Source organism: Chelmon rostratus, chromosome 11 (genome assembly GCF_017976325.1).
Source record: "Chelmon rostratus isolate fCheRos1 chromosome 11, fCheRos1.pri, whole genome shotgun sequence".
Lineage (NCBI taxonomy): Eukaryota > Metazoa > Chordata > Actinopteri > Chaetodontiformes > Chaetodontidae > Chelmon > Chelmon rostratus.
The window spans coordinates 13,070,204-13,092,663 of NC_055668.1; the positions used below are offsets into that span (position 1 = coordinate 13,070,204).

Consider the following 22,460-nt stretch of genomic DNA (forward strand, 5'->3'; position numbering starts at 1 on the left):
ATACATGAGCATGTAACATGAACAAGACACACGTACTTGTATTGAACCGGTGTGCTTGTGTTCCGGGGGTGTGATAAGCGCTCTCTCCTGTTGCAGAGCGAGGACAGGCTCTGAAAATGGAAGCGGAGATTTTCTCTCCTCCTCCTACACAGGCAGCTGAGCTCAGAGGGGCTCCGTCTCTCTGAGGCTCTGTGATCTTCCAGTCACAAAACACCTGCTGCCTGCCTTCAGACAGGCAGTCAAGCAGCCAAGAGGTTGGGTGTGACAGCGCGAGGAAGAGAGACGCGGGCTTCAGAGGAAGTGCAGAGCGCCCGTGTTAGATGGTAACATGTAAAACAGGAGGGGAGCAGGGTGTAGCAAAGGCGAGGTGATAGAAGGAGCCGACGCGGGCCCATACGGAGTACCAGAAACCTTTTTGTTGAGTGTTTGATGCCTTCAAGGGGGCGCGGGTAGCGGTGTGTGATTTGGCGATCCGCGCTTCTAACATTAGGCTCTGCTGTTGGTTGGCACCCGACAATAAAAACAATATGAAAGCCGCAGAATCTCCCCTGTGGGTTATTTGCAGACCTCGTGGCCCAGTGATCCGTTCTCCTGCTCATCTCTCACTCTTTATTTGTTAGTCTCAGACTGTAGCAGCTTCATCCCTGGCTCTAACCAAAGGAATACGTAAGGCGCTCCCACGGGTATCAAAGCTGGGAACAGCAGGAGAGAGTGTGTGTCTGTAGCTTGAATGCAGAGTGGAACAGAGCCGAGGCTTGAGTCTAACATTTATTCGTTAATTCCTGTTCTGACGAGTGCGACAAGTTCTCATTAATTTATTTTCTTCTTTTTCTTACTCCTCTTCCTGTATATGTAAGCCAAGTCCTCTCTTGATCTTTTCCCACCATCACAATACTGAACCCATCCAGACTTGCAGATTACTGTGATGAACAAACCAAGAGCAGAGCAGAAGGCTGATCCTTAAATCTGAATGAGCTCGGCTACAGGCCGATGAAGACCAGTAAACATCTCCGCAGTCACCCTCCATCTCTGTCTTCTAATAGTTCAATTACACTGTTGCTATATTTTCTGTGGGCGAGATAATTAGCTGTATATAAAAGCAGTCAACACTAAACTGGTGCTCGACATTCGTCTCAGCAAAGTTAGCACAAAGAATTTGCTTTGCTAAGATTTGTCTGAAGTCGTTACCAAGACACAAATGGTTTTATTCATGTACTTAAATATTAATTTGGAGCCGGTGCCAACCTTTCTACCATGTAACTTATTCAGAGTTGAGGTAATGCACTGCTGTCTAGTGCTGAAATGTATAATTTCATGTGTATTTCACTGCTTTTTATTAATCTAGTTTGCCTGGTGGGCATAATAAATCCCAAAGAAAATAAAATTTACAGAGAAATTATATCTTATTACTTTCTATGAGGGACATCTGTGAGTTCATGCATATTTTTCTAGGCCTACAGGAGTTGTGGTTTTACTGGTCTGTATCTGCCCTCTACTGGTCTATACTGTTTGGTACAGCCAGCTATTTTAAAATCACTGAACGCAGCAGTGAACGCCAAACAGTGTATTTTAATATGGAGTGCCAGATGCTGTTTCTGGCCTTCTGCCATTTAAAGTATAAATATTGTCATGAAAAACATATAGAGCCAGAACAAATCAGGGGAAAGTAGTTCTGTTAGAGTTGTTGTACCTCTGAGACCTCACCAGTAGATATCAGTGCTGCGTCAGATTTGTGTTTCCCTGCTGCACATGAAACCTACAGAAGCTAACTCATTTATATATTTGTTATTACTCTTATCTGTGTTTGCCTTCATGTTTATTAAGACATCCTCTGTCCTGAAAGTGATTCAGTGCCTCTCCCTGATCGCCTAGTCTTAAATCTAACTTTGAGGGCCCCTCTTCCTGCATATAAAGGTTGTCCATGAGCAGTCACACCGGGGAAGGTGGAACCCGACCCTCAGATAGACAAACGTGTGCACATATTTGCTGACACACACATGCACAAATAATTATTTTGCAATCCATGTTTTCTTTTCTTAAGAACAGCTTTTAATGAATATTCATTAGCATTCAAATTAAAGTGGCTATGCTTGTTTTTCTCTCCCAGCTGGGAGAGACATGCATCGTTAGTTGCTTATAGCGTTTCGCTTCATTTACATCCCCTCTTCCTCCCTGCTCTTCATAAAAGTTAGGCTGATGTGTGTTTGTGAAGTTTATGCATTTCTTTCCCCCTGTGCCTTCTCTCGGTCCATATGTTTGCCCTCAGGACAGACGACTGCTGCTGGAGTTGTGGCGGCGCAGGTTTTTGCCTGCAGATGGCAGCAGCGTCGTAGAGCTCGCTGTCTATCCTGGTGTTAGGTACCTGTGCCATCGAACAGCCAATGGCTGCACTGCTGTGTTTAATGAAAAATAATCACTGTCTCATTTAAAATCTAACAGTGTTGGGTGTGCTGCTGCTAAATATAAGGCTCAGACATGGGCTGGTGCTCTTTTGTTTTCCTCTTGAATTTTAATTGCTCAAACCTCGCTGGCAACAGGCAAATGAGGATGCTCTTATTGAGGAAGTTCAATTAGCTTCGACTGAGAGCCTCAACAAACTCTATGGTTAATTAAGGCCCTAAAGTTTGTTGACGGACTACCAGGAAACATCTACTGCCAGCAAAGCTTCTTTTATGAATCACAAATCATCACATCATCAGAAGAGAAATTGCACTGAAATCTGTGTTGTACTAATAAAACACACAGAAAAAAGTAATTTAAAAAAACTTGCAGCCTACTGATATTTAAATCAAGGGCGTGTGATGTTTGAGGGTTTGCAGGAGTTATTTTGTGAGGAGATGCTGCAATTTCACTTTCCTGCTGTATCCAATTTCCCTCAATCTGTCTTATCTCACCAACTTGTGCTTCAGGATGAAGTGCCATCCTGCATTCAGTCGTACTTGCAGCTGTGGAGAGCCCTCACAGCACATTAAAGGGGAGGGTATAAATAAACAGGTAAATTGTGGGGCGCACTCGCCACTCTCCATAAACAGAAACCGTCCATCACCATGGATACGGATGATTGCTTCGCTCGTTCGCCTCTTGAGCTATATTATGGACTTTAAATGCGTAACATCCCAGAATCAATCTGCGTGCCGTGTTCACTTTAATTGAACGATGCATGCATGTGGGTGCGAGACAAATCAAATACATAACGTTTGGGACTAATTGATGTTCTGTGATTTGTGCCTCGGGCCTCCTTAAAATGGCAGGAAATGTTTATGTGCATGACCAAAATAATGTAAGATGGAACTTTCTAATATACAATGGATGTGATGTTTACTTCAGCATCTGACATCTGCACTTATGGTGACGGGAAAACAAGAATAATTAAGTTTTATTCATGTAATAGCATAAAAACAAGGCTTGCGCTGTGCGTGCCACTTTGCTCCCTGCAGGATTCTTTGCAGGAGTGGGAAATAGCAATTTAAAACGACTAATACATTACTTTCTCAGTATGATGTTATTGGATGTTTTTATACGCCGAGACACTCTCACTCACAGGATCAAAGTTCAACAGACTTGAATTTACATATATATACATAAATGCAACATATTACTTACATAACAGTGGAGAAGGCATTTCTATGATAATGTGAAAATGGCTGAGAGTCCACCTCCAGTCCACAAAAGCTAGTTTGCAGACCTGAGAAGGCAATACCTTCTACACAGATGTGCAAAAGGAGCAGAAATGGATAAGGAGAAGTTGTACTGGCCAAAATGTCTGTCTTTCTCAGCTCTCTGTGAAACTTTAGGGCATTTTTGTTTGTATTTAAGGCTGAGCCGCACATCCCTGAAGACGAGTGTTTCCACCTGTGCCTCTCTCTCCCTCCTCCCTCTCTTTCCCTTTCTCCTTCCCTCCTCTCCACAGTCACATGTTCTCAGTGAATAGAGTGTTGAGTGGGTTTCACCAGCTGGTGCCTTTCCATGCCACATAAATAGTGTTAAAACCAAATGTGTGTGCGTGCGTGTGTAGGCACGTGTGTCTTTGCCAGATACTTGAGTGGAGTGTCAGTGTCACATCTGCCTTCCAACATTCCTGTGTGCCTTTGTGCTCATATGGCAGCGTGCAGAGAGTGCTGCACCCGTTCCAAATCTGTGCAAAATCATTATGTTGTCCCTTGCAACGCACACACAGACACACACAAACTCTATCTTTCATAACATTTTTTTTTATCAGCGTTGCAATCTCATGGAGTGCAAACTTTAATATACTAATGAAGGTTTAAATTGAGTTTAGAAGAAAAAGCAGGTGGGGTCAGGGAGTCAGGTAGATTTATCCTCCTGTTGACCTGCCAAAAGAGCCTCAGACTCCCGGGCTGCTTGATGATGTTTCTAACAGTGACTTCACAGGCAGGGCAGGTCTTAGGCCTCCAGGGTCTCCATCTTAATGATGCATCCAGTCAGTCAGACAGCCTGCAGATTTGGAGCTTCACCACCAGGTCAATGGTGCAGTAAGTCTGCCTGCTACTTAACTCATCTTCTCTCTTGTCTGTTTGACCTCTCTTTCTGACTCCTTCCTTCCTGCCTCCCTTTCTGTCCATTTTTATGTGTTTTGATCGCTTCGCTGACATTTTAAGACTGGCGCTATTTTTACTCCTTGCGTGAATACAATTAAGAGCCGCCGGCATTTGATTGAAGTCTCAATTAATACATCAGTGCTGAGCACAAAAGGTTTTGTCGGCTGATAATTGGTGCTAAAAGGGCCTGCCGTGTGAGGTGTTGTCTCTTTTGTTTGTGTTGTGTTTGTTGGTATTAGTCGCTAATGGGGCTGCAGCCTGGATTTGGCTCAGCTCGGTTCACACCCTAGACATCTTGGTGGTGGTGACTCAGACTCCTGGATGGAAAAAAAACACACATACACCCTCATACATACTCTGAGAACAGGCGGCTGAGTCTTGGCACACATCCTGGACTGTGTGCCACAGTGTTGAAAGCAACAACACGAGCAGATCGCTCATCGTGGAGCTGCCACACCCGTCCTGCCGCTTCGTCTAATCACCTCTTTCATACCCCCTGTTGAAAATCTTCAGCTTCCTGCTCAATAACAGCTAATCAGCTAATCCTGAGATTCTTACCATTTCTGTTTGTTTGTCTGGTTAACTCAAAGCGGCAGACAAGCTTCTGTATATCCTCCGTAAACCTGTCACACACTGTATCTGCAGAATCTGACATGCTCCACCCGCAGTGTCAGAGCTGCAGGTGAAGGGTTTTGGAGTTGAATGTGCAAAGCTGTTTAAGGAGGAAAGCAGGAAGACACCCTGAATGACAGCCAGCATTCAGGGAGAAGGCAGAAATACCTCTGACTTCAAGTCAGCTTTATGGTCCTAAACCTGAAAGAACATTACATGGACATGGACAACAGTGATCTGACGAATTCAACATCTGGCATCAGGCGTCAACGTCTGTGATGCTACTGTGCATTGGTCAACACCCACCATCAATCCTTCCCCAGCTGGTTGGTCCGTTTACCAGCTGTCCCGCGCTGTCACACAACTCTGCTCGGAGGCCAAAATGAGGAGCCGATCAGCGTTTAGGTTTGAGGATTGTGTAACTACAAATACTGTACTGCAGGCTTTTCAGCACCCAGGAACAAAAACAGTGCTACAGCATGACAGTTTCAGACAGTGAGGAGGAACTCAAAGACGTGCTGGAGTTAGTTTCTCTTTTTCTTTTTAAAACATTTTTTTTTTTTTACATGATGTAAAAAGCTGGGCAGGGGAAGATTCAGTATTATTGAGACTGAAGGACTCTGTCATACTGATTCAAGATCAGTTGATTATTGCATGCTCGGGGAGTCATTTATATTCTCCAATACCTTTGACTGAATCTTAAGCACCCACACGATCTTCACTTCGGTCCCAGACTGCTTTCGGCTTATTTCTGTTTTCATCTTTTTCACTTGTTTCTGTTTAATTGCGCATATAAATGTTGATTAGTCTCTTTTTCTTCCACTCCGTCACATCCTGAGAACAAAAGCTGGCTTCATTAAACTTTAAACTTTCACCATCAGATCAAACACCCTGATTTCTTGTGTGCATATGTGTGTGTGTGTGTGTGTGTGTGTGTGTGTGTGTGTGTGTGTGTGTGTGTGTGTGTGTGTGTGTGTGTGTGTGGCAGGAGTGTGGCACCACTGTCTGTAATCTTTCACGCTACACTGATCACTCAATCTGTCGCTTCAGTTCTTCTTCAGCTTTTACCTCTCAGTGCGTGTATATGCTTCTGTGTGAGTGTGTGTGTGAGTGTGGTCTCTTTCTTAGGCTACAAAGACTCAAGCTCTATTATTCATAGGCTTAGAAAGACGAGCAGCGTGCATGAAAGTGTGTTTTTTTTGTGTGTGTGTGAAAAGGGAAATAAGCAGCATTGATCACGAGTTTGTTTGCTTCGCATGTTTCTTTACAGAAACCTGCGAGTTAAAGAGATGATTATTCACTGATTGGCTTTTATCCTATAATAATCATCATCCGCCTTAGATCATCAAGAGATCTTACTCACTTTCACGAGAACGTTCTGTCATTTTAAAACTTAATTTAGACGGCTTAGTCTGGATATGAACGTCTTCACTTATTTAGGGTTTGTTGTTCTGTCGGTTCTTCTTCGCTCGGAGGTGTTTCTAATGGTGAAATCTTCTATTGGAGTTGAGCAATGCAGCATGGATTTCCGAATATTTCATAATATGTTGTCAGAGTGAGACATGCAGCATACTGGCAGGATGATCAAGACAGGGGCTGCAGGGAGCAGACGGGTTCACCTGACTGCTGCTCCACTTGCCCACCAGCGTCAGCCCAAATGTGCTTCTCGTTTCTGAGCTGCAGTGAGATCCACTGTGCAGCAACGGGCTCCTTCCTCATAGTAACAACCCGTGGCAACAGATGACACAGGACGCCGAACTGAAACGTTACTGAGACTAAGCGGTAGGCCTGGGAGATCAATCAATATTATCGTTTATTGATTTTCAGTGGAATTGTATCCTGATCATCATATTGTGTCACCAGTTTGCACATTTCTCAGCTCAGTTGGTCATTTGGTTCCAGTTAATGGTGCCAAATTATAATAAACTCATTTTGATTTACTTGTTTTTGTTTGATGTGATGTTGAAGTGTAGAACCATTGTAATTATAATAATATATTCGTTTTTGTAATGATACTAAAACTGATAATTCACCACTATGACAACCCCTTTCTCATACAAGTGGTCATGTGATCCATTGTTGATATAGAAACACGCTAACATGTCTGACAAGTTACTGATGAAACCTCTCACATACCTCAGTTGAATTTATTTTGGGTTTTTTTTGTCTGTTTAATCTTTGTCTGTAGAGAAACAGCCAAAACCACCACATTATTATGTGACTGTGTCTTAGCTGTTGTATCAGAAACGCTTGTTCTTGTGTGTCCATCGTGTGTGTGCTACACACCACATGATTAAAAACAAAAGAATTGTCCCCTCGAAGACCTGCTGAAAAATAAAAATAAGGGCGTTAATCCGGACCTGAATGATTAGAGACCCCTGAAGCGAGAGGCCATTAGTCAAAGTTAATAATTAGTCAGTAATCCTTATATGATCTTTAATACAGATGAAAGTCTTTCCCATCTGCTCTCCCACATGTTCTTAAGTCCCTTAGCTCAGAATCCAACTATCAAGGCCCTCTGTGTGACTCGGTTATGTCAGGACTGTTTACCGTGTCTGGCAGCGTCTCTTCGACTCCGAAGCGTCCAGAGCGGCTCGCCGTCAAACGCTCAGACGTACTTTGACCCCTCTCTGCGACTTCTAAATGAGAGCGAGAGCGCGGCGTCTGCAGGAGGAGAGAACAACAGCGGTTAGAGGGAGCATCTGCCTGACGTCTGATTGATTTTTGCTCTGACCTAAAGAACAGACAGGTGTGTGTGCGTGTATCGAAGTGTGTGTGTGTGTGTGTGTGTGTGTGTGTGTGTGCCACTCAGGCTACCAGAAAAATCCATGGAGTCTGGGGTTGCTATGGTAACGGTGATCACTTTTAATTTAGCATCGGGGAGGAAGAGAGGGGATAAAGGTGGAGTGGCAGCAGTTTAGTAGGGTAATGTGGGAGTTGTAGAGGGAAAAAACAATAAAATGTGTCAACAGGGGAAATGAGGTGAGTGTGTTTCCTTGTCAAGTGACTCTGCTGGCAAGGATGAAGACTTTACATAAATACCTTTCTTTTCTCAGCGCCACATGATTTAGAAGCTCCTCCTCTCTCTTCCTCTCTGCTGGCTGATACTAATCCGTTCATCAGCTGCTGGTGCGGGCTCGTATTTGTCCAGCAGCCTCTTTCTCCTACCAAGCTTTTTCTTTAAATTTGACCACACTGGAGACAGAGAGGGAAAGAGATTAATTATGCATTCCCGCTTTTTGCCCCATCTCCACCTCCCTGTCCGTCTCTTCACTTTTCATTTTTGCTCCGTCTCCCCACCTCCTCTCCGTCCTTTTCCCCTCTGCGTTATGAATGCCATTAATGAGCAGGCGAAAGACAGACTGACAGACAGCAGAGGACGGTGTGTGATGCTAATTAATGGGTTTGGTTTGTTTCCTCTGTCACTTTACGCAACCTCCTGCTGGCTCGAACACGCACAGATGCACACGCGCTCTCAGAAGCCGTCGTCTTTGCCACGAGTGGGGGAAAAATAGAAAAAACAACATCAACAACATGTGAGGAGCGCGCAGCTCGAGAAAAACCACCACCTGCCACTCAAGCCAGCCTCCTCGTAGTATACTGCTCACACACACACACACACACACACACACACACTCTCACATGTGCGCCGCTCCGTAATTTTCCTCCACGCTCCACTCCCAGCCAATGAGGGGCTGGAATGGGGCTTCTCAGAACGTGAGGGGGAGGGGTCAGAGCGCTGCTGGCTGATTGACAGCCAGCGCCCTACAGGTGGAGAGAAGAGCGGAGAGACGGGGGGGAGGACGACAGAGAAGGGGTGAGTGAGGAGGAGAAGAGAGGCAGCGGTAATCAGACTTCCATACACACACACCTACACACACACACACACACACTCATAGTGCTCTGTTCCTCCCCTCCTACCTTGAGAGCTCGCGTCCCCCGGCAGACCAGCCGACAACCACCACCATCTCTATCATCACCTCCACCTCCAGCACAGCTGCACCAAGATGAGCCAGTGCAGGAAAAGGTGCAAGAGGCAGCTCACCAAGGTGGCTCGCTATTTCTACCACTTTCTCATGGGAACGCTCACTCAAGGTAGGCACCCAAAACTTCCGCTTGCACACCCTGGAGGTTTGCTTCTTTTTCGTGAAGCTAGGTGGAGGTGGTCTTCAGTGGAGAGGTCTCTCTTTTTTTTTGAATGTATTCAGAGGTGTTCACCTCAAAGACCTGGTTTCTGATCTTTGCTGAGGGTTTGTGTTCCTGCTCCATCAGTTCAGTGTCCCGTGTCCGCGGCTCAGTTTGTTTTTCTACCTGGATGATGGCAGAGCAGATGCACTCCTGGTTTGCAGAGATTTCTAAAGAAAGCATCATTTTTCAAAGAGCGTGAGTGGACTTGGAGGGTTTGCATGTGTGTGTGTGTGTGTGTGTGTGTGTGTGTGTGTGTGTGTGTGTGTGTGTGTGTGTGTGTGTGTTTGTATACAGTACGTATGAGTGTTCTGTTTCATCTCCAGACAGAGAGACCAGAACAGGACATCAAACAGCCTACAGATTCATTATCCTCGGCATAATGTCTGTTAACATGTGCTGTGTATATGTGTACGTGCAGCATGCTTGCGGGCATGTGTTCTTTTCTCCACTTTGCTCAGTTCCTATGCATAATAATAGAATCAGTGATCAGTATGCACAGTGAGTGGAAGCTGTTGGGGCTGAATGAACTCACTCTTTCCCTCTTTCTACCTGCCTCTTGACTCCCCTCCTCTCCTCCCTTCACAGCACCGTCCTCCTCGTCCTCCTGATCTTTCTCTAGCAGTCAAACAGATTGCCCTCTGGAAGCATGTGGCGTTCCACCTCCATTGAGAGTCTCTCAGTGGGGGAGAGACACACACACACCCAGCCTTTTATCCAGCCCTTCAGCCAGCTCCCAGTATGACATCAACTCACCCTATCCTCCTCTCTAGCCCTGCCTGTACAAGCACACACAATGTTATGATGCTAAACTGTGTGCTGGGATTAGAATAGTATGAGCTCCATCAGAATCTTTTCTCGTTACTTAGAGCGTCTTATTTCTTTTATGTCCTCTCACTCTTTGTGCTACTGAGCTGAGTGTTGGCTGAATAAAGTGTCCTTTTCCAGAAACACCCTCTATAGTTGCCTATTGACAGCCTGCTGCTAAGCTTAACACCCATTTTCCTTTTCCTCTTCTTCTCCTTTTTTTTTGCTCCTGTGAGTGATATTGAGCAGCAGCACACATTGCCTTGGGGGAAGACACAACAAAGTAGGGTGGTTCTATTGAATCGCAGCAGTTGATCCTAGAAGGTGGAGATAAAGCAGTGTTTAGATGACCTTGTCAATAGAGCAGTGTGTGAATGCTAATTTGACATCGGCGCCGCTCATCTCCACCTCGGCTTTTCTCCTCGTTATCTCTTCAGATTTTGACGTCTGCACAGTTTTTGTGGTCGTGCTCTGAGAGAAGCGAGGGGACATGCATGGGGAGCCTCTTACACACACACACACACACACACACGTTTGGTTGTGTCTTGACCAAAACAATAGCACTGGGTATGATTCCTAACTCAGTCATTAAGATTTTCTCTCAGGAAGCAAGTGTGTGAGAAATTACCACATTAATGCAATAAAACGTCAGCGCTAAAGCCTTTAAAGCTCAAACTTTCTACACTGAAATATATTTTTCTAAAATACTGCAACGTGCTAATTAAATACTTTAAAAATTGATGTTAATTGCCCTTAATAAATGGACAAGGCTGGTAATAGTCTATATTTTTTTATTAGTGTCAGCAAATCCCATGAAAAAGGCAAAAGCAACAATGACTAAATCCTGTAACGTCAGTGTGTCAAAACCCAATGCAGACCACAAACTACTAAAAACATAAAAACTGTAGCACTGGGTGACATGCTCCTTCCTTACAGTAAACATGGGCACTGTGATTTATTTTGAGGCAGTCCTGTATACACCGTCCTGCTGCTGCTGGTGTATGCAGATAAATACTCAACCAAATGCGACACATGGACGATTTGTTCCTGTTGGAGTAATGTTTGCCCGGCTTTTAAAACAGCGTTAAAACACATTTTGGAGCTTTTTCAAAAAAGGAGTCTATGTACTGAATGGATGTGTATGTATTTTCAAATCCCAGTGGATTTGGTGCCACGGACAGCGTCGAGAAGTTGGACTATTTTCATGGGATTTGTTGACAATAAGAAAAAGACAGAGTAACCCTGCCTCACTAAAACCCTTGTACACACTCACATAGTCAGACTTTGGATTGTATAGTTTCATCAAGCATAGATAACATTTTTTTCAATATATCAGTGACAGGCTAATGAACTGACTTTGATTGAGCTAATTTGCACCTATTAAAATGCATGAAAGCATTGGAATAATTGCAATAATTTATGTCCTGGACATCTGCAGGGTACATACCCAGACACACACACACACATACACCTAAAAAGTCTGATAGGGAAATACAAACATTGGTACATCATGGAGTTTGACATTTTGCTTGCTGCTCACTGTTCAGACAGCTAACTAGCTGCAGTGTCTCAAAGCCCCTTCACCAGCTCCCATCCATGAAGTATTTATTAAAAACATTGCGTGTGTGTGTGTCTGCACATCCACATCCTTAAGTTTACTCATAATGGAGTTACCATGACTACTGGCTCCTGTGTGTCTGTTCCGACAGTGGAGAGAAAGAAAGAGAAAGATGTCTGCTTCAGTGCGATGGGAGCTAGTGAGGGCTGAACTGTATAATGGCCGTGCTGCACAGGGATTTCATCAGGGCCATTCAGAGTTTGGTATTTGGGCATTGTGGCATTTTTGGCTGAGGCGAGGCGTTGAGGGACGTGCCATTTAAGGCAGGCACGGAGAGACAGAATTTACTCTGCCGTTAAACTGCGTAGGAACTGTCATTTAACCTATACTGAAAAGGATGCATGACATTAAGAAAGCCCTGGGTTAATCAGTGTTTTTATTACACCTCATTGGATAAAGTCAGTCGATTATGTTTGAAAGACAGTTTTTTCTTGATTTATACCCCTGTTGAGCCTTGATGCCACACAGTGTGTTTGTGTTTATAATTAGCTCTATCAGTTCTAACTATAATCACAACCCCCTGCCCATCCCACCGTAAACCTACACAATGGTTTGGAGCCGATTATGCCTGGTCATAGCTTCTTAGTGTCTCTGTGTGTGTATGCATTACTGATGACAGTCATTTGTAGCCACCCTCCTTCTTGCCCCTACTTTGCCCACTAATTAGTTTGTTTCATTAGCCTCTGTAGGGGAAACAAGGCCATGCTGTGTGTGTGTGTGTGTGTGTGTGTGTGTGCTTGTGTGCGTGTGTGTGTCCTCTTCTCCTTCTCTGCCCTAGAGCTTTGTGTCGATTTACCTAATAGTGGGACTGGCTCTGTTTAAAGCAATTAAGATGCATTAAATACTGCTCAACTTGTTTGCCGACACACACACACACACACACACACACACACACACACACACACACACACACACACACAAAGGCATACATTAAATATACCAGTTCACACACACCAACTGCACTCACACCATCTTCCCTTTCCTCTTCACCCTGTTGCATGACACTATCTCGAGGTGTAGATGTTATTGTTTCGGCTGTATGGAATCTCTGTGAGCCTTATTGATCTGTCCTTTAGCTGCGCTGCTATCTAGCATAAACTGTCCAAGCTGGACAGCACAGGCCTCCGCCTTCTTTCTGTGCCCTCTCCAGCAGCCCCTCCTGTCCCCATCAGCGCCACATACTCGCCATACTGTCATTATGGCATCACATGCAGTATGTAAAGGAGACTAGAAAGCAGCCGTGAGTGGAGCCTGGTCTTCCACAGTTTTGTGGAATGAGCATAAAATTATGATAAGAATGTAATTTGTTCCGCAATTTGTTGTAGGAAGTTCAAGAAAGCGTATAGGAAAGTTAGACAGATGTCAATCACAAACAGTCTAAACAGCCTGAACAGTCCTGAGAAGAGGCCTGATCAGGATCTTAGGTAATGCACCATCAGTGATAACAGCTGTTTGGAGGAACCATGTGTGTGTAGGGGCTTTAACTGTCAGCTAACCTGTTCACATCACATGACCAGGGTAATATGTCCAATTTTTTATGCTTTCAGATAACTTAAAAATTTGTCTAATTCACTTTGTTTGTACTTATAACACATGATCTCCTCATGATGGAGAATGAAATGAAAAAGGCCTTTTGGTCTGTTGCTGACACACCTGAATGTGACCTTCATGTGACAAACTGCCCCGTTTCCACTGGCTTATCAGTAAACGCAATTCCTAACAGCCCAGTTTGTCCTCTGCCTCGTTTAAACATGTTTACAGGTGCACGTGGCACTGACTGCTGGATTTATCCTGGTTTTGTTTTTGCTCAATAACAAATGAGCGTTGATGTAACAGACACAAAGTGTGCTTGATTTTTTTTTTTCCAATCAAATTAATGAGCAACACTTTGTGCCCCAACAACTTTACTCCACCGTAATTGTGCACAAACACGTTGTTTTGGCTCGTGAATTGCTTTAGCTTGTAATTGATGTGATGAATCAATATTTCATGTCTGAAGATTAATGTCTTGCTGTGTAATGAGCAGCAACACATGCTGGTCATAGTATAATCTAATTAATCCGATATGATATAATGATGTCTTTCTCCTCAGGTGAAACAGATCATGTATTCATCCTTTACTAGCTTCTCTCCACCACTGCACCTACGTATCGTCCCGCAGAAAACACATATGGGCACCAAGAAACAGTCACATTCATTTCCTTCGTCAGAGCAGGAGTCATTTGTTAGGGGCTTTGACACTTTTCTAAATGAAACTGGCTTTTAGTCTTCCTCAAGAGGCCGTTAGAACTTCGTACTGTCTAATTAATAACCTCTGATTGCTTCCCTCCTGTGCTGCTTCTCCTCTCTGTTGCACGGACATGTACACTTCCACTCTAGCGGGGGTATATACACATAGAAAAACACACTCAGATTGACACATACATACACACACACAGAGGGACTGGAGTACCTTGAAGCTGGTTCTTTTTGCTGCACACACTCATGACCATGACCAAAGAGATTTTGTTATCAACCTTTCATCGATGAATAAAACATATTTGGCTTGAGCCTTGGCCTCCAGCATAGAGATGCTGAGCTATCTGTGTATTTGTGAGTACGAGACAGTGCTGCCATTACATTTTGTAACTTTATTACGAAAACCTCTAAAGCTCTTATTTGGTGTGCAGTCCAGGTGTTCCCTGTGCACCGACTGGCTCCAACTTTAAACAGCTGCAACTGCTCCACTCTTGGCCTCCCTCTGATTAAACTTGGAGGAACGATGCATCATGCAGCTGAGGTGAGGAGGTCCCGCACGTATCCTCCCCTGACCTGATCTCCAGCAAGTTTAACAGCGTCACCTCTGTGCCCTGATCCTCGTCCCTTCTGACAAACGCCATTATGCACCCGTCCATCACTTTCCTCCCCTTTTGACGAAAATTGGCATTAACGTAAATTTTAAGCTTGATGAATAAAACATGGGCTGCCTGCAGTGGCTTGGAGGGGTTACTGTGCCTGCATGCGTTTGTGTGAGCATGGAGGACACTAAGCCGTATCACAGTGTGTGGTAATGGTACATTCCGATGGGAATTGTTCATTACCATAAGGATGACTTACTCCCAGCTAATGTCCCCTGCTTGTGCGCTTTATCATGTTGTGATGAGGAGACACTCTCTTGTCTCATATCAATGCACAGTAGGCAATATGAAAACCCAGCAGGAAGCAGTGCTGATGCCTCGGGTTCGGGTAGACACGGCACGCAGGGCAGGAGCAGAGAGATATATTCAGATTCGTTTACAAGATTTTGTTCCGCTTCGTTTGAGATTTTCCTGGCAGCAGCGCCAAGTTGTGACAACTGTTTTGTCATTCGGTAATCTGTTGTGTGACACGACTGGAGAAAAAAAAAAAAGATCTTAAAAGTGAGGGAAGGGAACGATGGAAAGCAACAAAGTGAGAAGACAGGAGGGGGATGGATGGATAAAGAAAGAAAAAGGCCACATCCTATCACGTCTGAGCGCTCACATCCATTTTAAGAACGCGCTCTCTTCGTCGCCAGACATGTGAAGATTCTCGGTTAAATTGTCTCGCTCGCGCTGATTACTCGCCTCTGTTTCTGTCTGTTGTTGACACCTCGTGACTCGTGCGTTCGCAGTCGAGATAAAAAGGTGGCCTAAAAATACACTCCTCGCGGAAGTTCAAGGTCAAACCCTGTGCTGGGGGAAAAAAAAGATTGAAGATCTATATATAAAAAAATCCTGTTTCCCACATGCCGCCAATTTTACACACATGCAGTGGCATTCCAGATCAAGTTATAAAAGGAAAAGCGACAGTTGGTTTGTAGTTATTTGTGCACTCTTTGTATGCTGAATAATCCCTCTGTGTATCTGCTGTTTGCTTTCTTATCCGTTGCTTTCTTTGGCACCCGTCCCACTGTTTTAGCCCTAATCTGCTCCATGCTGTTCACATTTCGCTGCGTCTCAAGCTGATTGAGTCAGTGCTCCAGCTCGCTCTGCCCCGACAGGTGCTCTGCTGTCTATATCAGTGTGCTATCCGCGCTTTTTGATTCTTATATCCACTTCCAGCATGATTTAAAGCGGGCTACAGGCTTCTCACCTCTGACCAGCTCTCTCTCAAGAGATGCTGAGGGAAAGACAAGGAGCTAGAAACTGATTAAATTTCAGTTTTCGCCCAAAGCTAAGGCCAGTGTGCGCTGTATTCTAATTGGGTGGTACAGTGCATCAGGCTGTTCCTGCCATCCCTCAGCCCCCTGAAGAAGAACGCTATCATCTGGTGCAAAGCGGCCTGTTGATCTCCAGCTGCTTGTGGGTCAGTTTGCAGTTCCAGGGAGGATATCAGGTGGAAGCCTTCTCTCTCGCGCAGCCCGACACCCTTCAGCTCCACACTGTCTGTACAGCAGCGGCTTTCGCAGCTTGCGTCCTCTTGACCCGCCCCGCCCTTTCAACCTCTGCTCCCCTCACCTCCATCCACCCCTCCCTCACCTTTCTTCCCCCTCTACGTGAGAGCTGTGAAACATCACCTTCATCCATCATGTGTATACACACACACCTCACATGCGCTAAAAATAAACCCCTATTAGTAGCAGTCTGAGTGTGGGGGTTGGAAGGGGCAAAACTAGGTGTGACTGGTGGAGAGAGAAATTCAATACAATGTGCAGAGAGGAAGAGGAGAAACCGAAGGAAAAACGTTTAGTTTTTTGATTGTCTCTCGCTCAGTAGAAGCCTTTTTATGACAAGAAGGGGATGATGAATTCACCCAGAACGGGTGCTTTCTAATGTGTGAATGTATGGCTCTGATGTTACAACAACAGAATATATACACGACCTCGCTCACAGGTTTCATCAGGACAGGTTCGTCTTCCACGCAAACGTCATCCGAACACAACTTTCCTTAATAATTCGTCTTATTTTTCTGGCTCTATCACTTCAATCTCAAATTCATGCGTTAAAAGAGTATTTGACTGCAATTTTAGCTTAAACTGACGCAGGCATTCAAAGAAGACTATAAAATTTGCTATTTTAATTAGCTATTGAGGCAAAAATATACAAACTTTGTACTTCAAGAGAGGATGTGGCTGATTTCACAAGTTGTTCATTCAGCACAGATCAGAAAAACAGCTTTTTAGAAACGTTTACACTTGTTTTAGTGTTCTTACTTGATAAGCAGATGAACTTTTTGTTTACCATTAAAAAAAGTTTAGTGGGCCTTTGTGTGGACATACAGCAGAGCAGCAGTCGGCTGCTCGTCACTGTGTCAGTAGCAGCAAAACATCTCACATGTTGTGGTAAAGCTGCGACTGCTTTCGCCTCTCCACAGAGGCCCAGTTTTACAGTCAGTCAGTACGGCCTCAGTTCTCAGAGACACGTAATCGTGTGGTCAAGTTAAGCCCTGTTGTTGTTAGGGTTAGGCTGTAAAAAGAAGAGGAGTTTTTTTTTCAGATGCCGGAGAGCAGACGGCACTTTGGAGCAGTTTTGCCACAGTTTAGGAGCATTTTAGGTGTTGTGAGAAGTAGAGGTGTGTGGAAAATGAATATGAAGACACAGGACGTGACCCTTGACAGATCATTAGTCTTACTTTGTCAACAATAGACTGTTCAATGTCTCTTTCTCTCTGTGTCTCTGTCCGTGGTGCTGAAATACAGCATCACTCACGAGGTACTCGTCCTCCATCCGTTCCTTTTAACCTTCAACTTATCTGTCCTAATGGAAAGTTTCCATATGTTAAACAGTTACATTGTGTCCTCCGTACTCAACTTGCTGAGTTTGCAGTTTTTGTAGTTAACAGGCTGTCACATCCATTGCATTATCAAAGTATCCATTATAATGTATATCAAGCTCACAGGGGCACTACAGAAATAAGAATGCATTAACATACAGGATGTGCTAAGTATGCAAAAGTCTAATGCATACAGTTAATGTGTTGATCAATATGTAAATGTGGCTAAAATGATAACAGTGCTCCAAATGCACATGTTGCACACATATTTGTACACATACTCACTTCCAATGTGCAAGAGACCCCACCACACACACGCACACGCACCCACCCATGCATGCACACATGCAAGCACACGCACACACACACACACACACACACTTTGACTTCGGTCTGCTTTTGGGTTGATTACATAGACTTGCATTAATTTCCTGCAGACTTCTCAACAACTACTGACCCAAATATCAGGTGTGTTCCAATTTGGGACACTGCTTTTGTCCCCAACTGGACAACAACAGTCCAGTCAACAAGCCTTCCCAATTAACTGGTCTTTAGTCTGAAACATCAATCAATGTCAGAAACACATGAATACACCCTCGCTCACGCAGGCACACAAACACCCACACATACACACATTGAACCAGACCAGCACATACTGTACATACATGCAGCGAGAAGCCTCCCCACATACACACGCACTCATACATAAAGACTTATAGCCCTGATTTGAAATTCAGAACATTCAATTTACACCTTAATGACTAGTCCTCAATTTTTCAGTTTTCAGGGGAAATTTTAGTAGTATTTTGATAAATAATTAATTTTCTAATCAGCTCTTTCCAGCCAGCCCCTCAGTCATTAAAGGCTAAGTAACTCAATGAAAGTGTATTTTCCATCCTTCGTTGACTAGTTCCCTTGGCAGGTGGATAAATTTACTGCTAACTATAGCTATCAGAGCAGTGAATAAATCGAAGCTAACTATAGCTATTAAATGCCTCGGGGATCAGTTACATTCCCGCTGCTGTATGAATGTGAGCACAGTGTGTACACCTCACTCTTTACTTTCAATGCAAGCTTCATTCTTGCGGGTGAACATAAAAGAGCATCTTATAGCTCGTCCTGTGATAGCAGACAGATCATTGTCGGTACCTGAACAGCTGTCTCATTCTTTCATGTACCATGCATAAATTAATGAAAGTATGATTGTGCAACTAGTTATGTCCAAGGTATTAATTCATGTTTTCTTGTGGTATAAAGATATGTTCACATTATATATCTGAATTTCCCCACACTCTGCCCCAGGAAAGGAGTCTGGCTCTGGTGTAATAAATAAATATTGATTAGAGTGATGACAAAGGGCTAATGGGAGTAATGCTCCGATTTGTTTGTTTGGTCTGGTATGTGATAATATACTAAAAATAGTGAAGAAACAAGCTAGAATAATTACTTTTCGGTCACAGCGGGTGAGTGTGAATCAGCAGGGGAAGGACCCAAATGCAGATGAAGCGGGCAGACAGGATCGGCTCAGTGATTTATTGCCAGAGTGAAGGTGTATGTAGGCTTGCAGGCAGGTACAGAATGGACAGCAGGCACAGGTGTAAGTCGGCAGAGAGGTCAGGTCTGAGCTGGGGTCAGGTTCAGTGAACAAAAGCAGGAAGCAGAATATTTCTTTAAGTTAAAATACCTGAGCTGCCATCTAAATGATTCATTTCGTTATTGATTAATCTGCAGAACATCAACACTCTGTAATGTTAAGTATTGAATTCATGATCAAAAGAGGTGAATATGAGCCAGTGATGACCTCATCCATCAAAGATGAAGAAGAAGACGGAGCAGGTAGCCTGAAGCATCTGACACATCAGTGAGATTAAGACATGGTTTTCCATTAATAATCAGCTGTTTTGTCCTTGTTGGTTCATGTCTTTTCTCACCAAGAACAAACCACACTTCAATCCACAAGCTGACCCACATTTCCAGGCCATCACTGCCTGTTAGCCTCATGGAATCATTCAAAGGAACGTTTGATATTTATTCCATCCCTCTTCCTGCTCGCTCCTTTATTTTCACCCCGGTGCCTTTCTCTCCATGCCACACTCTTTGTAATGGACAGCAGTGGATGGGAACAAAGAAAGGATGCACATCGGCGCTATCCGCCAGGGAGGCCGGTGGTCAGAGCCACTAAAAGTCTGACGGTCCCCAGCTGGGACGGAGCTGTCTGTTCCACTCAGCCGTCCAGGCGTGAGGACGCCAGACCTCGGACAGGCACGACCTTGAGAGACCGTGCTGCTGACCTCTAGTCAACATGACAGAGAGGGAGCAGCAGAGAGAGTGAGAGAGAGGAAGCGAAGGGGAGGTAGATGGAGGTGAGGGTCGTAGGGAAGAATGGGTGATACATGAAGAGAGAAAAGGAGGAAACCCAAACCAGGGGAAAGAAAGTGACTAAGCTAAAAAGAGATGAGAATAGTATACATTTCAGGATGAGCCTTTAAATAAGATTTTCTGCTTGTTCTACACAAACATTTCAAACCTAAACTCTTGCATGTCTCTTTTCTCTTCCTTAAAGGGTTTATTCAGTCATTAATATATATGTAAAGATGTTCATGATGGTTACAAAGCTGCAATTCAAGCAACCTTGACTTTTCTTGGATAAACAAAGGTACCAAATATAATTCAAAACTATAAAGGTATTAAATAAATAACTGCGTAGATGAATAAATACATCGTGCCCTGCTGAGAGACTTCATCACCACCGCTCTCAACTGACAGCGATTCTCTCTTCTTTCTGTTACAGTAAATGTGTCACTTGCTTGTCAATTTCTCGAGTGACACTCGTCTGTCATCTTTCTGCTCTGCATCGACTTGATGTCTGTCAGTCAGTGTGTGTGCTCTACCAACGTGTTTGTGTGTGTGTGTGTGTGTGTGTGTGTGTAACCATGCCTCTGGCTGGCTGTCTGTGTGTCACCATTGAGAGTGATATGTGTAACAGAGAGTTCAACATATAACGAGGCATTCACAGACTTTGTACCACTTCCATCACATACAGTGCACACACACACACACACATACAGACATTTACACCTTATTTGATTTGTTTCCAACTGAAGGCTGCACAACACCTTTCACTCTTCTACCAAAAGGGAATTTATTCAAAAAATGTCTTTGTAATGAGTTTACTTTTTTGGTAGAAAGTGATTATTCAGATTTTTGTTTGTTGTGAAAGATAATCTGCAAAGGCTTCTTCAAATGTTTAGAAATCCTCAAAGCTTTTACTCATAACGTGCTTGTGTTTCTTATAGGAACCGCTTCAGTGCAGCGGATAAAAGTTCATTATTTGCTTTGTAGATATGAAACAACATCAGGGCACAGAAAGGGCTAAACGGAGCAGTTAGTGGCTTTTTTGCTACATGAAGGATAAAATCATCAAACAGTATGTGATTATGTCATTATTTCAACAACTAGTTTGTATGAGTATCTGTCTACCTCCTGAGCCACGCCCGCCCCAGTTCCCCCCAGTTCCACCATCATAACAGCATCCCTTTGCTCCACCACAGTGTGTCGTCCAGGTAGTCGCCTCGATGTCACGGCACACCCTCCTCTCAGCCCAAGTGTTTTCAGTCTGGTCTCATTCTCTGTTCTGCTGCCTCCCCGCTGTTTTGTCAGCTTGCTTGTCTGTCTCCAAGTCTGCATGATGTCAGTCTGACTCAATTTCCATTTGTCTTCTGTGTGTGTGTGTGTGTGTGTGTGTGTGTGTGTGTGTGTGTGTATGCATGTGTGTATGCTCTCGCTCTCTCTCACACTCACACACACACAAACACGCACGCATATGGGTATGTGTGATCTCATCAGTTCCCACCTCCGGCTCTACAAATTTGATTCCTCTCAGGGCTATTTATAGCTGTGGAGGCCCACTCCGCCCTGTGTGACACGTCATGACCTGTGTTCCTGCCTGCCTGTGTGAGAAAGGTGCACATTACACTTTAAAGCAATTTTATCAGGTGTGTGTGTGTGTGTGTGTGTGTGTGTGTGTGTGTGTGTGTGTCTGTTCTCTCCATAGCAGTTTTCCAGGAATCCGGCACTTTCTTACTCGCTGTGTGTTTTGATGGTTGTGATTAAGGTTCACTCAACCTCCATTAGCTGTTTTTCAGCCTCTCACATAACGACACGCATGTAAGAGACTTAGGTGTCTCTAAGTGCATGACTATTTACTGTACAGTCCACTGTATTTATGGACTACCATTTGAGTTGAGTGTCAGCAGAGTGTACGCTACAGCCTGCCAACAATCCCAATGCCGTGCACTGGATTTTACAGGCAGGTGACAGGTGACTCTAGTGTCATGAGGCACTATTATGGTGATTTATAAATGTATGAAATCTCAATTTACTGCTTTATTTTAGTGTCTGTCACTGTAAACAGGTGGTAGTGAATGAGTGAGCGGGGGAGTGATTTTGGGCCCTGCTTTTGTTGTATTTGCCGAGGTTTTGAGACGTTTATCTCTGCCTTCACTTACACGTACCATGGATGTGGCTGTAATTTTGGTCGGTGTGCTCACAGCATTGACAGCCGCTTTAAAAATTCAACATGTAACAGAATCAGTGTCCTTGTTAGTCCACAAAGCTCGCTGTCAACGGTATTTCTTCAGCAGAAAGTAGCTCCAGTGAAAACTGTTTACAACCAGGTATGTGGATTTTTCACATTAGTAGAGATATTGTTTATAGAAGGTCATGCCGCTTTGAAAAATGTTCAAATGGCATTTTTCAATGCTTCGGTCACCACAAACAGGATCCCACTCACCTGCGTTCCTCTGCATGGCTAGATGTTACTGCAGGAAAACGTATTTCATGTAATTTGGATGAACCAACAGTTTAAGCCTGGAGGAAACCAGCAAAAACTCACATTTTTATTGGCTAGAGACAGGCACACAAAGGGCAGCTGATAGGTCACAAGAGCGGAGTATACATTATGAGAA

The 22,460-nt window shown here is 44.1% G+C and overlaps 1 protein-coding gene across 5 annotated transcripts in view; it reads left to right on the forward strand.

The window, feature by feature from the left end:
* The window catches only part of LOC121613631 (Kv channel-interacting protein 2-like), an 85,588-nt gene that overhangs the window by 34,334 nt on the left and 28,794 nt on the right, over nucleotides 1–22,460 (forward strand). The window contains exons 2-3 of one of the 5 annotated variants that reach the window (XM_041947145.1): nucleotides 4,409–4,417; nucleotides 15,960–15,965. The exons of the other annotated variants lie outside the window; for them this stretch is intronic. Of the exons in view, the coding sequence (XP_041803079.1) occupies nucleotides 4,409–4,417; nucleotides 15,960–15,965 (15 nt within the window). The remainder of the gene's footprint in view (nucleotides 1–4,408; nucleotides 4,418–15,959; nucleotides 15,966–22,460) is intronic. 5 annotated transcript variants of the gene reach the window in all.